The sequence below is a fragment of the Ascaphus truei genome, chromosome 6 (assembly GCF_040206685.1).
Source record: "Ascaphus truei isolate aAscTru1 chromosome 6, aAscTru1.hap1, whole genome shotgun sequence".
Classification (NCBI taxonomy): domain Eukaryota; kingdom Metazoa; phylum Chordata; class Amphibia; order Anura; family Ascaphidae; genus Ascaphus; species Ascaphus truei.
Window position 1 is genome coordinate 23,846,343 of NC_134488.1, and position 27,593 is coordinate 23,873,935.

General features: G+C 47.5%; 1 protein-coding gene across 6 annotated transcripts in view; it reads right to left on the bottom strand.

Moving 5' to 3' along the window:
• Nucleotides 1–7,435: 7,435 nt before the first annotated feature.
• The window catches only part of C6H1orf159 (chromosome 6 C1orf159 homolog), a 35,637-nt gene continuing 15,479 nt past the window's right edge, over nt 7,436–27,593 (bottom strand). For 5 of the 6 annotated variants that reach the window (XM_075603646.1, XM_075603645.1, XM_075603647.1 and 2 more), the window contains 6 exons: nt 25,929–26,039; nt 19,720–19,785; nt 17,516–17,650; nt 14,724–14,749; nt 13,298–13,328; nt 8,442–9,132 (listed from right to left, as the gene is read on the bottom strand). In XM_075603646.1, the coding sequence (XP_075459761.1) occupies nt 9,035–9,132; nt 13,298–13,328; nt 14,724–14,749; nt 17,516–17,650; nt 19,720–19,785; nt 25,929–26,039 (467 nt within the window). In that variant the 3' untranslated portion in view covers nt 8,442–9,034. Of the gene's footprint in view, nt 7,537–8,441; nt 9,133–13,297; nt 13,329–14,723; nt 14,750–17,515; nt 17,651–19,719; nt 19,786–25,928; nt 26,040–27,593 lie in introns of those variants that run through there. The other variant, XR_012802101.1, reaches the window with a different exon arrangement.

The following is a 27,593-nucleotide window of genomic DNA, read 5'->3' on the forward strand; positions in this document are numbered from 1 at the left end:
ACATATATCAGGTAAGTCAGTTAACCATTAAATCCACAATCCACTCAACCCTCCCCTACACCACCACCTCACATGCCCCCCTACACCACTCACGTCTACTTTCACCACACTCCCCTCACCCCTCCACTCACCTCCCCCCTCATCTTTTTCCCCCCACCCCCCCCTCCTCTCCTCCACTCACCCCCCTCCTCTTTTTCCCCCCACCCCCCCCTCCTCTCCTCCACTCACCACTCCTACTTCCACAGATCGCCAAAAATACGTCAATTTGCCATCAACACAACATTTAACAGGTAAGTTAGCCATTAAAACTCCAATCCACTCCACCCTCCCCTACACCACTACCTCACATGCCCCCCTAAACCACTCATGTCTACTTTCACCACTCACCTCCCCCCTGCACTTTTTCACCACACCCCCCCTCCTCTTTTTCAACACACACCCCTCCTCATCTTTTTCCCCCAATACCCCCTCCTCTCCTCCACTCAATACTCCTACACTCCTCTTTTTAGCACAAACCTCCCTCCTTTTTTTACCCGTACCTTACCACACTCTTCACAACCCACCCGTACCACCCTCTACACCCCACAAAACTATTTCACACAACCATAAGGAATACATTTAACACACTTTCACAGGTCGCATCAATTTACATCACGGGCAACGTATTCATACCCCACATTCAACTAATTCCTACAAACATGCCCTTCAATTTCAAACGCCTACAATTTCCACTGAGACACGCATTTGGTATCACCATCAACAAATCACAAGGACAATCAATCAAGTGCACTGGTATAAACTTACAATAAACATGTTTATCCATGGACAGTCATATGTGGCATGTTCTATACTCGGAACACCACATTACTTATATATCTTTGCTCAAAGTGGATCAAAAACATATGTTGTACTTTAATAATATTGAATTCTTATACTTTTTATTTTAAACAACATCAATTTATTTTATCTATTTACATTCCGGGCAACGCCGGGTCTCTCAGCTAGTTAAGAATAAATAGAAGTTAAATAAGCCTCAAACACACACAAGTCTTTCATGCTGATTTTGAGTAGCACTTACCGCAGTAATCCTTTTAACTCTCAGTAATAACCAAGACAAGACAGTCCTTCCCCCGTAGCTATAATTTCAATACAGTATGACCATTTAGAGCAGGGGTGCTAAAACTGGGGGGGGGGGGGGGGGGGGCGCAGCAGTTAGACATCCCACGCTCTCCCCCAGGCATTTAAATTAAATACCAGGGGACCGCGTGAGGACTCTATAACACACAACTTCCCTCACCATGGTAACGTGACGTCACATGACCCCGCGCATCATTTGACGTCAGTGCCGAGCAGGGAGGGGGCGAGGTGCCGAGGAGAGCAGGCAGGGGTGTGCATGGGGAAAAGTTTGCGCACCCCTGGTTTAGAGCATTAGGTTTTTAATCATATTCCTTATTTATTTATTTTTCAGCAGTTGGGGGTGGGGCAACTCATCAAACAGAAATATTTTGCTTTAGTTATGGTAGAAATGTGATGAAAACATGCTCTAGGGAACACTCCTACAAAGAGATTTAGAGATTAAAGCACGTAAACTCACATTACAAACATGCTGATGTGTAGGGAGCCTTTATTGTTACATGGTTAAGAGAAAGATGTAGGAAGCGCAGTCCAGACTGGGTTGGAAGACATGGCAAAACACACTGACACGGTCTGGAAGAAGCTGTACCACCGTATCTACCAAGCTATTTTTATGGAAATTGGACAGTATTTTAACTAGTTGGAAAGTGCCTTCTAGGCCAACAAGGTCTATAAAACACATTCTGCTTGCTTGATGTAGGCGCTCTGGAAGAGCTTGATTGACTTAAAGCTGCATTAACACCATAGAGTTAATGTAGACCAGTGGTTGTCAAATTTTTGGGTTAAGGAACGCTATAATTATATTGTGAAATTCTGTGGCACCCCAACCCTCTCTAATAGCACGTCTGAGACCCCAACCCTCTCTAATAGCGCGCCTGAGATCAGATGTATTGTACGGAACACCAACCCTCTCTAATAGTGCGCCTGAGATCAGATGCATTGTAAGGAACCCCAACCCTCTCTAATAGCGCGCCTGAGATCAGATGCATTGTAAGGAACCCCAACCCTCTCTAATAGCGCGCCTGAGATCAGATGCATTGTAAGGAACCCCAACCCTCTCTAATAGCGCGTCTGAGATCAGATGCAGTGTAAATTCTTCTGTATTTGGTACAATTTTCAAATTAGCTGAAAATTATAGGGAACCATTTAGGGTACCCGGGGAACCCAAGGACTCTAAGAAACCCCTGTTGAAAAACACTGATATAGACCAATAAAAATGTATGTATGTCTAATGATTTATTATGAGCCTTTTATGATGCCAATTTAAATATTAATTTTAAAAAAAATGCGTTAATGTAGTATAAAATGCAAGCCCAATACAACAAAAAGTACAATATGTTATAATGTTTATTCAAATAAATAAGGCATACACTTCCTTTGGTTTAAGCAATGTTGGTCTTCCAGAGCCCCTACTTAGAATAGGGAGTCAGGAAGACGCATTCTGGGCATGGCAGTCACTTAATAAATATGACCTTACACCAAGGTGAACTTTTTTTTAATATGACTGGCTTCTCCACACCGCGTCTTTAAGCAGGGGTTTAGGGTGAGCCCCAATGACTAAATCTCGCCCCTAAATATTCTGCTTTATGAAATAAACGATAGGAGGCGCCAATAAGCCCCTCTGGCAGCCAAAGGGTTACTAAAAGTACACATTAAATTATGGGAAGGGTGGGGGGGAGGGCAAGTTTATCACTGATGAGTGATAAACCTGCCCCCCTCCCTCCCCAAAGTTTCCCAGGTCACTAATGTTATGGAGGTTTGTGTAACAATTCCCCCAAACTATCATCTCTCACTGTCCATGAAATGTGTGTAAATGGAATGCAAAACCTCCGATCACGTTATGTAACCATGCAGTGTCATCATAACACGGCGCCCAGGACAGACTTCCTGGTAAAACATTTAATAAATAAAACTTCCTTGTTCCTCTACCCTTTATCTCTTGATATCACCTAGTCATAAAAGCACACAAAATGTTACTCGCATGGTTTGGCCGCTTATAGCTATTTCTTCATGAATCTTTTTACAAAACGGGTTGCCTAATAGCCGTAAATGTATGAGCAATTCAGTGGAAAAGAAGGGAGAGCCAGAGCGTACAATATGCAAATATAAATCTTATCAGTGTCAGACTGCAGCAATGCACATCCTGGGAGCTTGCATGAACCTTGCTCAGTGTCTGACACAAAGAGGTCTCTAAGGCCTCGGCCATGTTACGTGCTTGCTGGCGGAAGCGCGCTGAGGCGCGCTCCCGCTCAGCACTGAGCCCCTACAGCCGCAATTAGAGCGGCTTTAGTAGGGGCTCACCTGCGCTTACGCGCGCTTGCGGAAGCGCAGGTCTTGGGGGAATTTAAAATTCCCCCGCTTGCCGGCGAGACAGGCCGGTCACGTGAGCGGTTCGCCCAATGAGGGCGAACCAGCTCCGCGACGTCACTGGCCCGCCCCCGGCCAGTGACGCGCCCGCCCCCGGACCGCCCCCTGACGGCTGCTGAGAGCGCTTGCGGTAAGCAACCGCAAGGCCAGGGAAAGCACCCGTTTTCCCTGCGCCTCAGCGCGCCTCAGCACGCCAGCAGGGACCGTGGACTCGGCCTAAGAAACACTACACAAATGGAGTAAGATCCAGGAGGGCATTTTTAATGACCGCACGTTAACATGATATATTAAAGGTTTTTGTGTAATTTTTCCACAAACTGGTTGTAGCCCCTGCCGGCTGGCGCGTCACAGTGCGCAGTGAGCCTGGGATCGAGGAGGGACTAGGGACAGCCAGGGAGCAGGTAAGGGGCTGGTGAGAGGCGCACGGCCGCTGGCTGAACTGGGGACCTAGCTTTTAAGAGCTAAGGTTAAGGTTTAAGAGTTAAGGTTTAAGAGCTCCAGAAGCTACACCAACAATATATAAATAAATAAATATATATATATATAAATAAATAAAAAATCTTGGATAATGGCACAAAACATTGCAGCAACAAACGCTGCAAACTCTGCAAACATATTTGCCAGGATCCCACAGCCAGTCACAACCATAGAACATTCAATGTTAAAGGATCATACAGCTGCACATCCAGGAATTTAGTGTATATGATTCAGTGCAACAAATGTGACCAAGGTTGCTACATTGGGGAAACCAGCCAAAAACTACAAGGAAGAATGAATATGCACAGACACTCTATACTCCATCACGAAGAAGGAAGATACTGCTCACCTGTGGGACATGACTTCTCACAACCAGATCATTCCATAAATGATCTAAAAATCAAAATCCTCAATGGAATGTTTAAAAGCACCCAAGAACGGAAAACATTTGAACTCAGAATGATAAGACTCTTTGACACCAAAACCAAAGGACTTAATGCGGACATGGGTTTTCTCACACCCTATCAAAATTGCTTGTTATCATCCGGCTTGCCTCTATTCTTATCCACACTTTCTCTCCCCCCCCCAGTATCCCTCCCCCCTCCCCACCTTTCTTTGACACTGTCCCCTGGCTTCAAACAGTTAACACCCTACCTTATCTACAGTAAATATCTGTTGTTGTTTTTTTTTTCCTCTCTCCACACTGTTTTAGCCATAGATTCCTTTGTATATCAGTATTGCTTGACCTGAAGAAGAGAGGATAACTCTCGAAAGCTTGTCCTATGACATAAATTGTTAGTCCAATAAAAAAGGTTTCACCGAATACTGAAGAATTCATTTATTCTGCACTATCTATATCTATATATCTATCTTATTATATATTTGTGAAAGCACTGTATGCCTGTCTGCATCTTCCTGTGTCCCTAGGGGAAATCTCATTGGTCCCTTGGGCCGCCCACCCCCACACCTCTCATTGGCCTGAGGCGGAGTGACGACACACACACACACACACACACACCACACACACCACACACACACACACACACTCTGTTGCTTGGCCTCACTCTCCCCCGTCAGTTGGACCGCAGCTCACCTTCCACACCCCCCCCCTCCTCTCCCGGTGCCCCTCAATCTCTCCCCTCTCCCCACCTCACCCATATCCCCATGCTCCGCAACATCCCCAGCCACACCATCACCCTCACCGTGCGCCGCTCCCGGAGAGGGGAAGCGCGGCCCTCCTGCTCAGCAGCAAACTCCAGGCTCCTCCCCCCTCGCTCACAATGAGGAACGGAGGGGAAGCGCGGCGCGGCCCTCCTGCACTCCCCCTCACGTGCGCCGGCTCCCGGAGAGGGGAAGCGCGGCCCTCCTGCTCAGCAGCAAACTCCAGGCTCCTCCCCCCTCGCTCACAACAAGGAACGGAGGGGAAGCGCGGCCCGGGCCTCCTGCACTCCCCCTCACGTGCGCCGGCTACCGGACGGAGGGGAAGCGCGGCGCGGGCCTCCTCCTCACGTGCACCGGCTCCCAGACGGAGGGTAAGCGCGGTGCGGGCCTCCTGCCACTCTTGCCCCCCCCAGCCAGCTTCCAGAACTCACCTCCTGCCCCAGCCAGATGCCACAGGGTCAAGGTAAGTCACCCACCGTCTCCCACCCACACACTGTCACCCAGTCACCCACACACCCACCCAGTCACCCACACACCCACCCACCCACTTTCACCCAGTCACCCACTCACTCACCCACCCAGTCACTTTCACCCAGTCACCCACTTTCACCCACTCACTCAGTCACCCACCCAGTCAGTCACCCACCCATTCAGTCAGTCACCCAGTCACCCACCCATTCAGTCAGTCACCCAGTCACCCGGGGGAAGCCCAACCCTGTTGTCCGCCCCCCCAAAATTACATCCCGGGCAACGCCGGGTCTCTCAGCTAGTATATCTATATATATAAATTGTTGGTGTAGCATCTGATGCTTCTGGAGCTCTTATATATGAAAGTTGTCTGTCTGGTCGCTATGTTTTTGGACACCTCTTAAGATACCGTAACCAAATTTTGCATGATGGTTCTTGAGGTCAAGGAGCAGGTTTTTGTCTATGTTTGGAATTTGGATACAATCTATTTTTAATTCTATGAGTTATAACAATTTCCCTAAGCAAGTCAGCCACTGGGTGTTGTACCTGGTAGGCTATGTATCTGGCACGTGACATCATACTGGTGACAAACGCACGTAGCCTGGTGGCAGATAAAAAGTCAGATAGCTATAACCTTTACACAGAAAGCAGACGAAGGAAGAAAGAGGAGAGGAAGTCCGTTGGCACGTGAGGAGATAGTAAGAATGCTGGAGGAGAGACAGGCGAAAAGAGTTGGGGACATCAAAAGGTATTAAAAGGAAAGTGACGAGAGGGAGAGAGAAGCGGGGGGGGGGGGGGGGAGAGGGAGAGAGAAGCGGGGAGGAGAAGAGGGGGTCGGGAGGGTGAGGTTGGTTCCTCAGAATTCCCGAGCAACGCTGGGAAATTTCAAGTAGTTAATTATACAATGCACAAACAAAATATAAAGTCCCCAGCGCTATAAGTCCAAGATACCGTGATCCTAAAGGCAGTCTTTGGTCTTTAAGATGGTGGTTGGGCTTTGGTAAAGATGCTCCAGATGGGATGGTGTCCTTTATGTAGATGGATACACCGTCTGAAATAACAGATGGCAGACACACCTGATTGCGCAGCGTATTTCAACAATCAGAGCCCTATCTGAGACTGTGAAGAATCCTACTCACATAATAAATGCCTGTATGTTCAATGGAGAGGATCTGTAATGGCTCCCCTTCTCCTCAGCTCCTCTCACGAACCCCACGTGGAGACAGCTTACTGGGATCGACCTCAATCCGCAATGGCGTCCGGGATGGTTCCGTTGCGGCACCCCCACAGTTATGTGATAGAAATAGGCACAATATGGTGTAGTATGAAAAGACCTTTAATGACTAAAATACTATAAAAAGTATTAAAATACACTCACATGGTGCAATGATTGATCGTACTTCTCGCGAATGCCGTCCGCAGCTTGCAATTCCTAACAACACGATGGAGAGGATCACTGCACGCAGACACGCTGTCGACTAGGCGTGTGACGTCAGTGATGCGGGAAACTCGTGGTCACCATCCCCTGACGAAGTGACCACGAGTCACGAAACGCGTAGGGAGGAGGAGCTTAGTTCTTTGAACCATCCCAGCACCCGTCGTCCTAGCGCAGGGAGAGTTTCCCGCATCACTGACGTCACACGCCTAGTCGACAGCGTGTCTGCGTGCAGTGATCCTCTCCATCGTGTTGTTAGGAATTGCAAGCTGCGGACGGCATTCGCGAGAAGTACGATCAATCGTTGCACCATGTGAGTGTATTTTAATACTTTTTATAGTATTTTAGTCATTAAAGGTCTTTTCATACTACACCATATTGTGCCTATTTCTATCACATAACTGTGGGGGTGCTGCAACGGAACCATCCCGGACGCCATTGCGGATTGAGGTCGATCCCAGTAAGCTGTCTCCACGTGGGGTTCGTGAGAGGAGCTGAGGAGAAGGGGAGCCATTACAGATCCTCTCCATTGAACATACAGGCATTTATTATGCGAGTAGGATTCTTCACAGTCTCAAATAGGGCTCTGATTGTTGAAATACGCTGCGCAATCAGGTGTGTCTGTCATCTGTTATTTCAGACGGTGTATCCATCTACATCAAGGACACCATCCCATCTGGAGCATCTTTACCAAAGCCCAACCACCATCTTAAAGACCAAAGACTGCCTTTAGGATCACGGTATCTTGGACTTATAGCGCTGGGGACTTTATATTTTGTTTGTGCACTGTCTTTTATCAGGTTTGGAATAACCTGTTATTATTGTCACCTAGCTGCTTGTTTCACAGCATTTGTTCTCACCTTGATGTTGCACTAGCACAAATTATTGTTTAGCACATTATTGTTAGCACTTATTATTATTTTTCAGTGTAGGTTAGCGCTTTTGGAGGGGTTATTCCCTTTGTTTTGTCTAGTTAATTATACAAAATGAACAGATATAGGCAATGAAAAGCACAGACAGGAAGCATTGTTAATCTTTGTTACCGTTACAATGTGGTATAACCTTTGCATATCATATTGTGCTTCCCTCCTGACATACTCTTGACTAATTGTTGTAATGGCCACTTCTGCCACCACTTCTTTACAGCTGGACAACTACACCAGTGTATGGCCAACTCCAGTCCTCAAGAGCCACCAACAGATCAGGTTTTCAGAATGTCCCTGCTTCAGCACAGGTGGCTCAAATCAGTGGCTTAGTCTACAACTGTACCGCCTGTGCTGAAGCTGCGATATTCCTAAAACCTGACCTGTTGGTGGCCCTTGAGGACTGGAGTTGGCTACCCCTGCACTAGACTACTTCTAGCCCAGAGCAGTGTCCCAAATAAGACCGATTACTGCCGCTTGGTTAAAAAAAACACAATTTATTATCCGTTGCATCCAGCAAAACAACTTTTGGTACCCACTCCACTTTTGTTTTGACTTTCTGTAAATCCATTCATTTATTATAGCCATTCAAATTAGGAGGAGGAAGAGAAGGGGGGTGTGGGAAAGGGGGGGGAGAAGCAGAACAAAAAAACCCGCTAAATTAAAAACGCATTGACATCTGTAGCGAGGAAGTGCATGTGAAACAGCTTATTTTACATAGTAGTTCATTGAAAAAGAAATCCCACTGTGACGTGTAGCGGAGACCTTCAAAATGGGATGTAGTCATTATGCAGTTCAGAGCTGCGATAAATCCGCTTTTATTATCCAGTGCAAAACGTGTCCCAAACTGTGCAGTTAACACATCACTACACCCCAACTTTAAGAAAGGTCCGCACCTCAATACAGGGAGCACAAAGCCTCATCTCTCTCCAGTGCTCTGCTAAGCATGGTGCCAAACTCCATTCAAAGATCTATGTCATGTGTCATGTGTCTGCACACCCTTGAATGGTTTGTTTTCTGGCAGATGTCTTGTGGATACCGCTCTGCAACGTGTTCCAGGGACGGCAAACTAAACGTTGCTCACTTTGGTGTCCAGAGACGAACTCTGCACGGCTGGAGCGGCTGTCGTGAGCGTCCTCTCGCGCCGGACGTATCGTGGCTTCCGAACTGAAACAGTCAGAGAGATAGAAGTTCTGGGTATAAGAACCTCTGAACTAGATCTGCATTGGGAGGTAAAGAAGGCAGCAGCTCCTTATAACTTCCAGAGGCTAAGCTAACAGAGTTCTGTTACTTTGCTCTTAGGATGTCATGGTTTTGAAGGTGTTAAACTGAAACGCTAAAATATCTTACTACATCAATGCTGCGTTTTGTGAAGTTACCACATTCAACACGTGTGCCAATATACATACAATCCCTGCAAGTGATGTTGAAGTCCTTTATGTCAAAAATGTCATGTTTGTGAGCGTGCTATAACTAGATCTAACAAAAGCAATAGCTGCAAAACAGAATATCGGCTTTTCTACTTTCAAGATGATTATTTGAAGATTCTTTTTTTCTATTACTATTATTAAACTGGAGAAGACTTGGCATGCATAAATTGTGGTGAAAACAATAGGAGTAAAGGGATTACAAGGAATTTAGTAGATACTGTTACATAGTAGATGAGGTTGAAAAAACAAAAACAAAAAAAACACATGTCCATCAAGTTCAACCTATGCTAAATTTAGACAACAGATACTTATCCTATATTTGTAGTGACCATATTTTAATCCAGAAGAAAGCAAACAGAAAAATACCAGTGACATATCATCCAATTATGTCTCATAAGAGGAAAATTAAATTCCTTCCTGATTCCAATAATGGCAATCGGATTACTCCCTGCATCAACATCCTTCCCATGTTTACTTATTTGGTACTAGCTGATATACCCGGCGTTGCCCGGGCGTGGAAGGGCAGGGAGGGGGGGCCAAGGGGCGTGGAAGGCAAAGGGCAGGGGGGCAAAGGGCAGAGAGGGGCGGGGGGGAGGGCAAAGGGCAGGGAGGGGAGGGGGGGGGCAAAGGGCAGGGAGGGGCGGGGGGGGCAAAGGGCAGGGAGGGGCGGGGCAAAGGGCGGGGGGGCAAAGGGCAGGGAGGGGCAAAGGGCAGTAAAGGACAGGGAGGGGTGGGGGGGTAAAGGGCAGGGCGGGGGGGCAAGGGGCAGGGGGGGCAAGGGGCAGGGAGGGGCAAAGGGCAGGGAGGCGCAAAGGGCAGGGAGGGGCATGGGGGCTAAGGACAGGGAGGTGCAAGAGGGCAGGGAGGGGCAAGAGGGCAGGGGGGCAAGAGGGCAGGGGGGCAAGAGGGCAGGGGGGGAGGGGGGCAAAGGGCAGGGAGGGCAAGAGGGCAGGGAGGGAGGGGGGCAAAGGGCAGGGGGGGCAAGAGGGCAGGGAGGGGCGGGGGGGCAAGAGGGCAGGGAGGGACGGGGGGGCAAGAGGGCAGGGAGGGGCGGGGGGGCAAGAGGGCAGGGAGGGGCGGGGGGGCAAGAGGGCAGGGAGGGGCGGGGGGCAAGAGGGCAGGGAGGGGCGGGGGGGCCAAAGAGCAGGGAGGGGCGGGGGGGGCCAAAGGGCAGGGAGGGGCGAGGGGCCAAAGGGCAGGGAAGGGCGAGGGGGGCCAAAGGGCAGGGAAGGGCGAGGGGGGCCAAAGGGCAGGGAGGGGCGGGGGGCTAAGGGCAGGGAGGGGCAAGAGGGCAGGGAGGGGGGCAGAGAGGGGCGGGGGGCAGGGAGGGGCAAGAGGGCAGGGAGGGGCAAGAGGGCAGGGAGGGGCAAGAGGGCAGGGAGGGGTAGGGGGGGCAAGACGGCAGGGAGGGGTGGGGCAGGGAGCAGGGGGGGCAAGAGGGCAGGGAGGGGCGGGGGGCAAGAGGGCAGGGAGGGGCAAGAGAGCAGGGAGGGGCGGGGGGGCAAGAGGGCAGGGAGGGGCGGGGGGGCCAGAGGGCAGGGAGGGGCGGGGGGGCTAAGGGCAGGGAGGGGTGGGGGGGGCTAAGGGCAGGGAGGTGCAGGGGGCAAAGGGCAGGGGGAGGGAGGGCGGGCAGGGGGCAAAGGGCATGGGGAGGGAGGGCAGGGGGCAAAGGGCAGGGGGAGGGAGGGCAGGGGGCAAAGGGCAGGGAGGGCAAGAGGGCAGGGAGGGGCGGGGGGGCCAAAGAGCAGGGAGGGGCGGGGGGGCCAAAGGGCAGGGAGGGGCGGGGGGGCCAAAGGGCAGGGAGGGGCGAGGGGGGCCCAAAGGGCAGGGAGGGGCGGGGGGCTAAGGGCAGGGAGGGGCAAGAGGGCAGGGAGGGGCGGGGGGCAGGGAGGGGCAAGAGGGCAGGGAGGGGCGGGGGGCAAGAGGGCAGGGAGAGGCGGGGGGCAAGAGGGCAGGGAGGGGTGGGGGGGCAAGAGGGCAGGGAGGGGCGGGGGGGGGCAAGAGGGCAGGGAGGGGCGGGGCAAGAGGGCAGGGAGGGGCAAGAGGGCAGGGAGGGGTAGGGGGGGCAAGACAGCAGGGAGGGGTGGGGGGGCAAGAGGGCAGGGAGGGGCAAGAGGGCAGGGAGGGGTGGGGGGGCAAGAGGGCAGGGAGGGGCAAGAGGGCAGGGAGGGGCAAGAGGGCAGGGAGGGGCGGGGGGGCAAGAGGGCAGGGAGGGGCGGGGGGGCAAGAGGGCAGGGAGGGGCGGGGGGGCAAGAGGGCAGGGAGGGGCGGGGGGGCAAGAGGGCAGGTAGGGGTGGGGGGGCCAGAGGGCAGGGAGGGACGGGGGGGCTAAGGGCAGGGGGGGCAAGAGGGCAGGGTGGGGCGGGGGGCAAGAGGGCAGGGAGAGGCGGGGGGCAAGAGGGCAGGGAGGGGTGGGGGGGCAAGAGGGCAGGGAGGGGCGGGGGGGCAAGAGGGCAGGGAGGGGCGGGGGGGCAAGAGGGCAGGTAGGGGTGGGGGGGCCAGAGGGCAGGGAGGGACGGGGGGGGCTAAGGGCAGGGGGGGCAAGAGGGCAGGGTGGGGCGGGGGGCAAGAGGGCAGGGAGAGGCGGGGGGCAAGAGGGCAGGGAGGGGTGGGGGGGCAAGAGGGCAGGGAGGGGCGGGGGGGCAAGAGGGCAGGGAGGGGCGGGGGGGGGGGGGCAAGAGGGGCCAAAGGGCAGGGTGAGTCAGGGACGCAGTAAATAACCCATTCCCCTGCGTGTACTCACCTTGCACACGGCCGCGCGGGTCCCGGCCGCCCTCCTCCTCCACCTCCTCGGGCTCCGTGTACTCACCTTGCACACGGCCGCCCTCCTCCTCCACCTCCTCGGGCTCCGTGTACTCACCTTGCACACGGCCGCGCGGGTCCCGGCCGGCCTCCTCCTCCACCTCCTCGGGCTCCTCCGCGGAGAGGCTGAGATGCTCCGGTAAGGAGGTGCTGCGCCTCTCGCGGGGAGAGGCGGAGACAGCCGGAGGAGAGGCGGAGACAGCCAGAGGAGAGGCGGAGACAGCCGGAGGAGCGGCCTCGGGGAGCGGCCTGTGTGAGTGTTGTGGGGGTGGTGAGCGGCCGCGGGGACGGGGAGCAGCCTGTGTGAGGGGAGAGCCACAGAGAGCGTGCTCTATGTGTGTGGGGGAGGGGTGAGTGCGGGGGGAGGGGTGAGTGCGGGGGGGGGGGTGAGCGCCGGGTGAGGGAGTGGCCTATGGGTGGTGAGAGCCGATGACTGTAGCGGCGCCGGGGGGGGGGGGGGGGGGGGGGCGGGGAGAGGAGGTGCGCGCGGGTCGTGTGTGTGTGTGTCCGGCCAATGAGAGGTGTGCGGGGGCGGGCCAATGGAGCCAATATGATTGCCGCTAAGGACACAGGGAGGGACACAGGGAGACACATACATACAGACGACACATAGTACACTTTCAGAAATATATAGTAGATATCCCTGTATACCATTCCTTTCTAAAATATGCCCAACCTTTTCTTGAAAATAGCCATTGTATCTGCCATCACCGTCTCCATATGTAATTAATCCCACATTGTAACTGCCCTTACTGTAAAGAACCATTTCCTTTGTTGCTGGGGAAATCTCCTTTCCTCCAACCTTAAGGGATGCCCTGAGTCATTTGTACTGGCCTAGGGATGTTATTTTGAAAGTTCATTGTATGGTCCCTGAATGTATTTGTACAGTATATAGTTATCATATCCCCTCTTAGGCACCCCTTTTCTAATGTAAACAAATCTAAATTTAGCTAGCCTCTCCTCATAAATCAAATTTCATATCCCCTTTAATAATTTGGTGGTTCTTCTCTGCACGCTAGTTTCATTGAGAAATGTACTGTTAATTCTGGAGTAGACTACAGTCCAAAGCTTTGAATTCACAATAACATTAGTCAACATACCTGAAGAGTTGGGATTCGGAATCATGGATGCCTGCAAATCGAATAAAATATTTAAAAGTGGAACATCTAAAATGATTTTGCGCCTATGTCAACCTTGCCATTACAAACATTTCAGCCCGTATAAAGTGTTTAGAAAGGAGCAGTTCCACTTAATGGAACCAGGAAAAAAGTTAAAACTAGATGGTTATTATCACAATGCATCTAGCCTAGTAAAATACATTAAAATGACGGGGGTGGGGGGGAACTTGCATGCAAAACCAAAAATCGTTGTTTGTAATCCCGTTTGAGAAATTGCTGATACATTTAATTTGCATTGTTCCTTTTCACCATCACATTGATCTTGATCATGAAATCCGCTGAGAAATCCGCTCCAATTTACCTACGTCATGATCATCCATTAAAGTTACATTACTCCTCCCAGGAATATCTCCTGTGAGGTGGATGATAACATTTGTACTACAGCAGGGGTAGCCAACTCCAGTCCTCAAGGGCGACCAAGAAATCAGGTTTACAGGATATCCCTGCTTCAGCACTTCGACTGAGTCACCTGTGCTGAAGCAGGGATATCCTGTAAACCTGCTGGTGGCCCTTGAGGACTGAGTTGGCCACCCCTGCACTACAGTATTCCATGTTCAGGGCTCCAAGCCCAAACTAACAGCAGCATGGTTGAAGTTACCACGGTGAACACAACTGGTGCCATATCATTTCTGCTTATGCCATCGGAAAATGAAACCAAGTAATAACGGCGGTGTTATAGCATAGTGATACAATTGCAATAGGGGTAAAAATATAAATATATTGAAGTGTATGATCAGGATGGAAAAGGAATGTGTGTATGGAAGAAGGGTAACGGGTGTATATGCATCTATAATATCTTGGGCACCAATAGAAACGCAAATATAAAAGCGAACACTTCTCCATCATTCATTATAGAATAATATTTTCACATATATAACTGACAGTGTACACAGAATTTTGCAGGTACAATGAGTTCCTGTCCCGTAGAGCTTACAATCTAATGTGGCGCCTGAGGCACAGGGACATGGACTTGCCCAAGCTCATAGGGGGAGTTGACACTGGGATTCAAACGGAGTGCCACCTCTCTATACCACATATCTATAATTCACAAGTGTCCGACCATCACGCTCTGATTCTCCTACAAAAAAAAAAAGGGTTTCCACATGGTGCTGCTATCCGTCGATAGAAAGCTCTGTACAAGTACAAGTACAAGTACATCCCAGAAAAATTGTTAGGATTTTTAATATCTAAAATTGAAACCCCGTTTCTCTCCCCGTCCTCCTCCCAAGAAAGCCGGATCCCTTGTATGTCAAGTTACATCCCATGCAGTTGTGCTGGGCTAGGCTTCTAGTTTTCAGTATTCCTGTGGCACCAAGTGACAAAGGGGACAGTATATACATTATCTTACCATCTCACTGGGCTGCAAGATAGATGCTAAGAAAGAAGAAAGAGAAAAGGTTAGTACTTTTTCCCCGTTTGGTCCATTGTGCTATAATCATGTGATGCAACTTAATGAAAACACGAACATACATAGCATCTGAACTAGCTACTACAATAAATCGTTCTGCTGCCGGCTATTTGTGAAAAGAGTTGTAGTTCTCACATTTTCTGGGGAAATCTGTCTTGGATTTGCCTATTGTTGCTGCTCACAATATCTACTTCCAGCCCCAAATGTGAATGGAAGACTGAGGCAGCGCTTTCCCCACAGGCAAGCATCAAATAAATATTATTAGGCAGCAGGTATGAGCAGTTCCTTATTACTGTACCCCCCCCCCCTTCCTTCCTTTATGGATTCCTGAAATAACACCAATTTAAATGATGCATACATGTATTACAATGTGGAATGTTTCAGTTATGATGCAACAGTAAATACAAATATCACTCGCGAGCACATTCAGAGGAGATTCTCCCCCCATTATCCCTTAGCATGCGAGGCTTCCACTGAAGCCAGGGATTCTGGGTAATGACATGCAAATGAGCACTGTGTGTGTGTCACTCTTTACTTTCTAACCATTTTAACAGGGACCCCTATAAGCGCCGGGCTGCCGCATTGCACAACTTTTCAGCACAGCCTGGGTTAAAGAAGTGCAGAGCCAGTAACCCTACTCACAGACAGCTATTTCGACCTTTTGGGTCTCAACGTGAGGCTGGTTGCTGGTCTTGCAAATGATGGTAAAAACTTGTAATGTTCCTTTTATATCTTTGACCTCTCTATTTCAACACTCATAGGTGCATTAGCCTGGTCCTTAGTGGATGAGATACAGTGTGTATAGTCTAGAAGTGGTTTTATCCCAATGGGTGGGGGGAAATTAAAAATAAAATAAAAGGCATTGGAGAGAAAGGAAAACAATAAGTAGCTAGGAGGGAACGGGGAGAGAGAAGATGGAGGTGAAAATAAAATCGAGGTGTGCCAGGATGATAATAAATGTTTCCGTCTCGTCTGTTTATGGCATATCAGAACAGTCTGAAAATGTAAATAAGACCCGAGAGAAAAATATGGTAAACATAGAAAGCTGAAAAAGCAGGAGACCTAACAAGGTAGGGATAGAGAATTCCCACACACACACACACAAAGGCACTGTATCCAAACACAGCTCAATACACAAAGATTAAAAACAAACCCCACCCAGGAGAACGCCCAACAATTGAGAAGTAATATGCAATCAATGTGCAAAGAAGTGTACAGCAGCGATATCATGAAACTAAACAGCAGTAAGCAGATATGGCACGATAAAAATACACATGCAATCTGGTGGCCCATTCAAGTGTAAATATTCCATAGCAAACAATGCCAACACTGTGATAACACCTCGCAGCATGATGGAGGTGCAAGGGACACAAAAAAATGTACTAATGCAAAGTATCATATGAAAAAAAAAATCACGGCTCTGGCGCAGTATACAAATAAGGCTGATCTAGACTAGAATCGAAGTCTCGTGAGGACGCTGCATGTTCAGGAGAACCGGAGGATTGGCGTTCGCCCTGTTACCCACTCTGCAGCCTTTATTAGATTTTGGACTTGCATCTTTGGTATGGAACGGGACAGCTCCGCATGCCTCCTCCATTATATGAATACACACCGATTATACATTTGGGACCTCTGTTCCAGTTCTCCACTGGCCAACATGATCGTCATGCATAGTATTATATACCAGCTACAGGCATACCCCACATTAACGTACGCAATGGGACCAGAGCATGTATGTAAAGCGAAAATGTACTTAAAGTGAAGCACTACCTTTTTCCCACTTATCGATGCATGTACTGTACTGCAATCGTCATATACGTGCATAACTGATGTAAATAGCGCATGTGTAACAGGCTCTAGTCTCCCCCCTTGCGCACATCTTCGGTACAGGTATTGCTGTTCAGGAAGAGCTGACAGGCGCATGCGCGAGCTGCCGTTTGCCTTTTGGGCGATATGTACTTAATCGCGAGTGTACTTAAAGTGAGTGTCCTTAAACTGGGGTATGCCTGTACTGAGCTATATCTACTTTGTTGATTCTAGTCTAGATCAGCCTTATAGAATCTTATTCGTGTACAGTTCCCTCTATTTTTTTATCATGGGATAATTTTTTGTGCCCCTTGCACCACCATCATTCTGCGAGATTACAGCGTTGACATTTTTTGCTGTGAAATATTTACACTTGATTGGGCCATTAGATTGTACAGTATGCCTGTTTTTACCATGCGTCATGTCTGCTTACTGCTGTTTAGTTTCAGGACATCACTGCTATACACTCTTTGCATGTTGGATCTGGGTACACGGTTACACACCTCCTGAGGGGTCCTTGTGACTTCCCCTCAATCTATGGTGTCCCATGTCTTTGATTGTTTATGTCATTATTATTTCTGAATTGTTGTACGTTCTTCTTGGTGCTTGTTTCATTGTTTGCATCTTTGTGTATTGAGCTGTATTTGAATAAATGATGTTCCATTGTTTTTGTATACCCCTAAAAGTGTGTGTGTGTGTGTGTGTGTGTATGTGTGTTCTATACCTACCTTGTTAGGTCACCCCAGAGGTGCACACCACTTATAGATTTTGGTTGGGTTTTGTATACCTTTTGTTTGTGGGTTGTAGTGCAGACTTTTTCTACTTCTTTGTTAAACATAGAAAGAACATGGAGGCTGATTCTTTGGGCACCAGATGAGCGACATCTACCTACCGCTCTGGGGACATGGCGGGAGCAGGATACGCACCTTTATTCCTTCGGTAGAAGATTTCTGGTAATCTATGTGAACGCTTGAGGTAGAAAAAGGAGGCTACTGAGAGGATGAGGAACAGACTGATGAAGAGTGTGCCCAGCAGAAGAGAAGCTGCTATCTCTGGGCTACCTGTAACATGGGAGAAGGAAGGGTCACATACTGTAAGAGAGTAACCCCCCTCCCCCTCCGTACACCCCCTTCTCTGAGGGCTAGTGCTGGGCTACATCCAGCTGCATGATACAAAAAGAGAAAAATTGACCAAGACCATTGCTGGTGAAACTTGAAACACTGCAACTTTCTTAGCATAAAGACGTTATTCTCTATATATGTTTTTGTGAAAGGATTGGCAACTTAATTATACTTGCAAACACAATGTGAGTTGCATCAAGCACAAAAAACTGTTACAATGTATAATCACATTTTACTTTATATTTATTATTATTCTATCCTGTCGCCAAAGTTCCTTGCCTAGGCGTCACATTTGACGCCCCCATTTCCTTCTACATCCGCGACAGCTAATATTTGTCGCTTCTTCCTCCATAATATTATTACCAAGATCCGCCCTTTACGGTCAATCTACTGCCAACACACTAATGCATGACATTATGCTCCCCCACCTTGATTATTGTAACATACTGCTAACAGGCCTTCCTGCCGTGCAACTTGTTCCTTTGCAATCTATCCAACATTCAACTGCTAGAATAATTTTACTTTCACCCAAAACAGTCTCTGCAGAGTCTCCTCAAATCCCTCTCCTGGCTTCCCATCAAATTCCAGATCACCTACAAAGTTGTCCTCCTTACATTCAAGGCTCTGCACTTATCGGCTCCTCCCTACATATCAGCTTTGATCTCTCGTTATGCACCTACTCGTCTCCTGCTCTCTAACCACAACTGTCTCCTTTCCACCCCTTTCACCTCTACTGCATCGGAAACCTTTTCCCCCTCACTGTCCCTTACCTGTGCAACTCCCTCACATTCCGCATACACCTTCTCTCCTCCCCTTTAGGTCAAACCTTAAAACTCACCTCTTAAATTAAAAGATTTTAAAAGCCTTGACTCATGGTTACTGTCCCATACCCACAGTCGCTCCTACCAACCATTGTGGCCAAGCACTGTCATCTGCTGCACTTATTCTCTCACTTGCTGTCTCTGCAAGTCTCCCAACATACCACTTAGATTGTAAGTTCTCCGGGGCAGGGATTTCCTATCCTATTGTCTGATTTTGTTTATATTATAATTCCCTGTACTGCATTGACTTTTGAAAAGCATCGACACCACACACACACCACACACACCACACACACACACACCACACACACACACCACACACACACCCCACACACACCCCACACACACACCACACACACACCACACACACACCACACACACACCACACACCACACACACACCACACACACACACACCACACAAAGAAGGAATATACAGTTTTGTAGTAAGTATTTCAGACTGCAGGTACAGGCGATGCTGCTGCTGCTGCCGATACGGTTTGTACAGGTGGAAAGAGGCAGGGGAGAAGCCTGCATCTTGTTATCAGGTGTGTGTAGTGCCTGGGTATATAGATATATAGAAGCCGCCGACACACTCTGATTGAATTACTTTGCTACATTGTGAAATCATATGTGCCTATAATGCAGATATAAAAACTATGCAAAATGATTGATACCAGCCCCTATATTATTAAGGGTAACAAATGGTGGCTGAGGTGAAAGCGGTAACAATAGACGGCCTCCTGCTGGAAATACTGCAAGAGATCTGTTTGTGATAATTGGTTGCCAAAGCTCGTGCACTGCTGGGGAGAGGGCAGGGCTCAAAAAGGAGGCGCGCCTTTCAAAAAAAGAGGAAGTGCCTGGGCCTTACTAAATTGTTGCTATAGCAACCAAAGGATGCTCAGCACAAAGAGTTGAGGGAGGGGGAAAAAAAAAAAAAAACACGCATTATTTAATACTACAGAACTGCTTTATAAAATAAACAAAATAAAAATCGGGTTAGGTCTATCGCTGCTTTAAGAGCTTCTAATGAAAATACGTTTCAAACATAATGCAAGCTGGATTCAATCAGAGGGCGAGTTCTCTTGTAAGTTTGACTCTTGCTAGTTACTAAGGCTTAAAATACAAGAGTGATTATATGTATATATCCAACGTTGAACAAGACCGCACGCAAGTGAATGTCACTTACCTAAGCTGTGCGGGACAGAGGACGTAGTGCTGATGTTCATGTGGATGTCCGCTCCCCGGGAGCTGACTGATACAAAGCAAACATCGAAATAAAGCTGTGTGTTCCAAATAGAACAGGATTCAAAACTAACTGTTCAGAGTAATATTGTTACATAAAAAAACATTTATGTACCAATTATGATGCAGAATCTTTAAAAACGGCTTTTTAACGCAGGCCTGATCAATGCCCTATACTGGAAACAGCAGCATTCTGTGACTATTAGAAGCAGAAAAGGTAAAAGCAGCATTTTGTACATTTTTTCTATACTGTAAAAAAAATATATGTTATTTTGCACTTTACAATAAAGGTTTGGGGTCTACATTATTAAACAGTTATAGCAAATGGTAGAGAAATGGTTTCATGCCCCAATACCTTAATCGTACTGCAATTCCAAAACTTAACAGAGAACACAGTACAATATATATACTGCTTTCCCCACAGATGCACAGGCAACGCAGAAAATAGTAACCATTTCATATAACACTTTTCTCCCAATGGAACAAAGCGCAGTACAATTACAGTGCGCGGTACATCGCACATAGGATTGTTACCGACAGTACACAAAATAACAAATGACGGCATGCAAACCGAATAAAGTAGTAAAGCGTAAATGGAACCTGTTATATAATAGTTTAGATTTGTTTAGTGGCGTCCCATAATTTACAAAATAGGATCCGTCATCTCTTGTTTCTTTTATTTCCCCCCTCCCCCCCGTCAATTACAGAACAAAAAACGCTCAGCCAACTGAAGAAGCCATAGGTTTGGGATAGGGAAAGATGGAAGTTTATTGCATCCTTATATAGAAATAGGACGCACTTACTGTATCCAGATAATAATATTAATACATTGTGTGTTAAAAACAAAATTGCGCACCTGTTGCAGAAATATATACAGCATTTCTAAGGCCGAGTTCAGGGTGGCTGCTACGCACGTTCGCCGCAATTTCGGGTTGTTCGGTGGGAGTGTTCAAACTGAAAACTCCACCGGCGGCAAAGTGCAGCGTTGCCGCTGCTACTTTTGCCGCTACAACCCAAAATGATATTTTGGGATAGTCGCGTCACGTGAGCTGGTTCAGCGAACCAACTCCGTGACATGTATGCCACGCCCCCAAACGCCGTGACCCAACTCCTGCAGCCAAAGCACAGATCGCTGGGCTGCAGGAGCGCGCGGCGGAGGCGCGCACGGACGCCCGCGGACACAGCATCCACCTTGAACTTGGCCTTAGACTGAAGAGACAGGACTGAAGCTATACATTTGTATGGTCACCAAGTTGGTTATTTTTTTCTTACACAATAACAAAATCAGCGGGATACCATGTTAGCCCCCTTGGCGATTACAAACCATGTGACAATGAGGGGCCGAGTGTCTGTCTGTTATGAGATTCATGGTAAAAATGTCTTCCAAACACCACAAAATAATATCCCACACAACCTAAATATAGGAGATAAAATTCGATATTTCCTACAGATCGATGCATCTGGGGAGATTGGGTCAAGAACAAAAATGATCCCATAGAAGGGATTAAAAAAAAGTCCTCCAGATAAACGGCACTCAATCCTTTTCATGTGTTGAACTTATAATGCTCTGGAGTACAGATGTCTCCACAAAACAGCCATCAAAGATGGAAACTAAACTCTTTAGTCAAAGGATCAACCTGGATGCCCCAGGTTTGGATTGGAGAGTGGAGAGTAATCGTTGCGAGGATAGCCGAAGTCAGGAGTAGAGAGTTCAGAATGGTCGTACGTAAGCCGGGTCAGGAGAGGAGAGATGCGGAGTCCAGATACGAAGCAGGGGTCAGGCAGGAACAAGGCAGGATGCAGCAAGGCACAAGGCAGGATGCAACAAGGTACAAGGCAGGAATGCAGCAAGGCACAGCGTCACACAAGGTTATGCTCAGCAATGAGTGAATGAGCAAGGCAGATATTTAAGGAGCCATCAACCAACGAAGAGCAGGGCGGAGCAGAAAAAGGGAATCCTATAGGCTCCTGGGTCACACAGGTGTACCCTATGACACAGCCAAATTAGAAGCAGAGGCGGAGCTACGTGTCGCCGACCTGGAGGACTGGCGACCTCGACGTGCGACACATGTGCACCGCGCATGCCTCTCTGCAGGGCGTGCCCGAATCTTGGAGCCCGTACCGAGAGCGCACTGATCCACGCACGTCACTGGGGTCAGGGGGCGGAGTTCGGTGGCAAGCGTCACTCCCGCGCCGAGCCTGCCTGTCACGGGAACGGGGGCAGAGACTGGGAAGGAGGTTAGAGGGGAGGCTGGGTGAACGAGCGTACCGCACGCCTGTGCAGAGGCGGGGCTTGGAGGCGGAGCCCGCAGGAGGACAGCCTGACTGCGTGTTGTCCGCACGCGCGTGCGTAACAGGACCACGAGATCGCGCATCCTGTTCATCTGTCGAGGCAGGGGTTCTCAAGTGAGGAGAAGGTCTCCAGCCGCCAGAATGGCGAATCCTCACAGTTCGTCACCATACTTTATATCTATATGGTCTCATTCAAGGAACTACAGTTATCTCGCCAATAGTACAAATAGAGTATATACTAGAGATGATAACGAGGCATTACATAACACTTGTTTAGGCAAGATGTTGATTCATGAGAGAGAAATGGCCTTTGGGGCATGAGAAGGACTAGAGATGAGCAAACCAGTCCACATCCATTTCCCGGATTTTTCAGAATTGGCCATTCAAAATCCGGTTTGTGGTGTAAAATCCACCGACTGATTGTTAGACTGTGGCCAGGCAGGGAGCGGGTGCGCGATTCGTGGCCGGCTAGGTGCGCGCAGCAACGACGTCACAGAGCTGGTTCGCCCTCAATGGGCGAACTGCTCACGTGACGTGCTTGCGAGCGGCAAATTCAAATTTGCTTGCTCTGCAAGCATCTAAGCGCCGCGCATGCTCAGGTGCTTGCTCATGCTGGCCACACACATTGCCGCAATGTGTTTCATCGCGGCCAGCGTGAGCGCGCCCCACCCACACCACCCTGGACGAGGCCTTAGTCTCAATCCATGCGGATTAATCCAAAACCGCCATTGGATAGAATCCACTGGTGGGTTTTAAAAATCCATCCGCGTGTTCAATAATCCGCGGATTGGATTCTTAAAAATCAATGGATTGCGGAATCCGCAGATTGCTGGCAAAAAAAAAAAGCAGGTGAATTGACATTTGAGACTGATCCGCTAAAATCTGCGGAACAAAGGAACCGGTCGATCTGCGGCAGGTCCAAGGCTGAGATTATAGTAAGCGCGAAGGCGCCGTGCGCACGAACAAACTGCAGCAGCTCTATCAGGCCGGCCATAGTGCACACTATGAGCGAACGTGCGGCAGATTTGTGAAAATACAAATTATTTTGTTTTTTCACACAAGGGCCGCGTCACGTGAGCGGTTCCGCCAATGAGATCGAATCAGCCTGGTGACACCTCCCTCCTAAGAGCACAAATGGCTCGGGCGACAGGCGGGCACGACGCCATGCGCTCCGTCGCACGCCTACTATAATCTCAGCCTAAGAGGAACACACGTGCGATAATCCCATTTTCTTAGGGTGCCTGCTACTGCAGCATTACAGTACAAAAGAAATACAATTAGTTCCTTCCCTGCACGTGCCAGCATCATACCAAAACTGGATATCGATGACTCAGTGCATATATTCTAACAATTCCAAAACAGACGGACCAGTTCAACAGATGCACACATTTCCTGAAAACACAAACATTTCAGCATTCTTTTCACTATCTGATCAATGCGAGAAAGAATGGTCGGAGCGAGAGAACAGGTTCCATAATACTGCACAGAACGTAATCCTAATAGCAGTCGATCCCACCTACTGGTAATAAGGAAGAATGAGCAAGAAACAGTCCACAAAATACCAAGACACTAAAATGTTCAAAAGGTATATTGAATTCAATACATTGCAGAATAGTACAAGACAAATTATCACAATAGTATATATACGTGTATATATTAAAAAAAAACATTCTAATACATATATCAAAATTACAACATATAATGAAAGCATAACATTATGACTAACTAACGCCTGACTGACTAATGCCCTGGTGAAGGACACTCAATGTTTTGGGCCCAAAACTGCCCTTTATCAAGAATCTTGATAAAAGGGCAGTTTTTGGCCCAAATACTTGTATGTATACTATTGTGATCATTTGAGTGTTGATCTTACTGCAATGTGGTATTGGATTCAATATACCTTTTGAACATGGATTTAGTCTTGGTATTTTTTGGACTGTTTATTGCTCATCCTTCCTTATTTATAGTATTTTGGGGGTGGGAATTAGAAATACCATCTTAAGCAATAGTTCATTTTTCATATACTTAACCATTTTCTAGATTTGTTCCTTTACATTACCTGTAGGGAAAGCTGTGATGTTGCATCTTATTTCTTATATTCAATTATTCTCTGTCGCAGTCGAGCACGAGTCACCGATTTATGCTGATCCATTTAAATTAAATTAATTAAATTCCGCCATTTTATTCAAATGCTTTTATTTCTGGTACTTGAACACAGGGAGGGGGCTGTAGAATTAATCCACGGTCCCCTGGTTTGATATAGAGATATATCTCAATAGAAAAGCCGGAAAGTCATCTCCTAATGATATTGCGGATTTCTATTCACTGGTGGGAGAGGCGGACTGCAGCAACAAATGTCTTGGGAATATGGGGGTCCCTGGCGGCTGGGGAACTGTGGATTGGCTCCAGATGGACCCCTCATTCAGGTAAAAAGCAGCATTATCTCCTAGCTGGATCTAGAGCTCTTTTGCTTGTTCATTAAAAAAAAAAAAAGGTATCACTGCATCCAACGTACAATTCTCCAGTACCTTTTTTAGAGTTTTGCACTAGTTAATAAAATAGGAAATGTAACATTTGACTTAATCAATTCAAGAGATATGTCATATGTAACAGTGTTTCTTATAGTGATGCCATCAATTAGCAATTATATCATCTGGTAAAAAAATGACTCATGACAGAACAATGGTTTACGATTGTGATGTCAGATATGGCAATGATCAAACACTGCATGGAGCTTTTAGATCTTACCTTTTCAATGTATTTTTCTCCAGACAACTCAAATTATATATTTGTGTTTCTTTCAAGAATTACAAACTCTAGCCTTCCTTCCTCTAACCCAACATATATATTTACATAAAATTACAAAAAAAAAAAAAAAAGGAATGAGATGAGAAATAGTTACATTTCAATTAGCACTTATTGCAATTAATAATGAAGAGCAGCTCCTATGCAACTCTATGATTGTATTGTATGTCTTTATTTATATAGCGCCATAAATATATAGCGCTTCACAGTAGTAATACATGTTGTAATCATATAAATAACAAATAATATAAATAACAGGTCATGGGAATAAGTGCTTCAGACATAAGAGTAACATTAAGGAAGAGGAGTCCCTGCCCCGAGGAGCTTACAGTCTAATTGGTAGGTAGGGGAACGTATAGAGACAGTAGGAGGGAATTCTAGTAAGTGCATCTGCAGGGGGCCAAGCTTTATGTATCATGTGTCCAGGATTATCCACAGTGCTATTCATATGCTTCTTTAAGCAAATGTGCCTTAAGGTGGGTCTTAATGGTGGATAGAGAGGGTGCTAGTCGGGTACTGAGGGGAAGGGCATTCCAGAGGTGTGGGGCAGTCAGTGAGAAAGGTTTAAGGCAAGAGAGGGCTTTAGATACAAAGGGGGTAGAAAGAAGACATCCTTGAGAAGAACGCAAGAATCGGGATGATCCAATCAGGGTGCCTGTATACACAATACTAAAGTCATTTGTGTCGGGTAACTCGCCCACGTGGAGCGAAAAAATCCCACATGAAACAAGGAAAAGTAAAGAATCCTTTATCCTTCACATAAAAAAAAACCAAAAAAAAAAAAACCTGGATCCTGGTGAAGGGCAATCTATTCCATCCAAACCCAAAACAGCATGGCCATATATCAACATATGGACAAAATAGGCATAGTATAAACACTCAATACCTTTTATGTATGCATAAAACCATTACAATACAGTGCCCTGAGGACAGGACCCCTCATATACCTTTATTTGTATCACCAATACAATATCTACAAATACAAAAATAGAGGTCTGATCACATCAATGGGAAAACAGATAGACAAGAGTCTTCCTGAGATATGTAGTGACTTACTATTATTTCTGCACTCGGTTATATTATGAGTGACTCCAGAGCCCAGACTGGTCTCATTTTTGCATTTAATGCAGATGCTGCTTCCTTCCTCAGCCCACAGACGGTAACATCCTACGAGGAGAGATATACCAGGAGGATGAAAGGTCATATAATAATAATAATAAATAATAATAGCATGTTCTTGTATAGCGCGGCTAGTTTTACGTAACACTTTACAGAGACATTTTGCAGACACAGGTCCCTGTGCCGGGGAGCTTACAATCTATGTTTTTGGTGCCTGAGGCACAGGGAGATAAAGTGATTTGCCCAAGGTCACAAGGAGCCGACACCGGGAATTGAACCAGGTTCCCCTGCTCCAAACTCCGTGCCAGTCAGTGTCTTTACTCACTGAGCCACTCCTTCTCAGATGAATCCTTAACCGTGATGAATTGTGTTTTTCAGTTGACCGTAATAATTTTGTTCATCTGCAGCATAAAAGGTGGCCAACTCCAGTTCAAGGGCCACCAACAGGTCAGGCGTCATCATAGGTGGCTCAATCAGTGGCTCAGTCAATGACTGAGCCACCTGTGCTGAAGCAGGGATATCCTTAAAACCCAAAGGTGGCCCTTGAGGACTAGAATTGGCAGCCTCTGATCTCCAGCATGTGGTCTGCTTAATCAAATTATTGAGGTCTTAAACTGTGTGACATGCATTATAGATCGGCTTGCATGTCATTTTTTTTTTTTTTTTTAAAGGCAAGGCTGCGTTTATAGTGCCTGGTGACGGCGATGCGACGCCGCTCCAAAACAAATCAATTGACTCCGTCGCAAGCGCTTATAGTATGCGCTACCAAAATGTTTGATTTTTTAGAGACAGTCGCCACATGCAACTGTCTCTAAAACAGAGAGTGCTGCCCGACCCCTTCGTGATGTCATTGGCCTTGTCGCCCAGGTCAATGGATATTTAAAAAAAAAAAAAAAAAGAAAACACAGCCTACTTCCTTTAGGTAAATAATATATGTCATCCATTTTTTCCTATTATACCCCAAGTACCAAGACCACTTTGTAGCATCCTCAAAGACAGTGAAAAGCCTGGGCAACACCCTTGATAGTAATCTCACAATGGGGTACGAGTCAAACATACAGTCAAGTCTTACCTCTACCACCTCTGACTCAAGGAGATTCAACCTTCTCCTTAGGGAAGATCACCCATACCCTGGTCAGCTCCAGAATTAACTATGGCAACTCACTATCTTGTTTTACCAAACAACCAGGTGAATAGTTTGCAGGCAATTCAGAATACCGCAGTTACAACCATCAGAAACCTGTGCAGATATGACGTCAGTGGAACCCCGAGAACGTCACTGGAAACCAATAAAACAGCAGATTAAGCTCAAGGCTCTCTTTACAATCTACAAGGCCACACAGTGGGTAGCACAAACATATTTTGGATGGCAGATTAGCCAACCAGAATACTCGGATCAACAACTCCTCGTACTGTTCCATTCAAGTCCACTAGGATTTAAAAAAAAATAAACACTCGTCAGAAAGACCCAGGCTTTGGAACAACTTCCATATCAACATCATGAAATCTCTCACCTTCCACACTTTCAGAAAATCACTTTAGACCCACGTCTTGAAGCTGCAAAGCATTTGGGCACTGGCCTCAATTCATCAACATATTAAT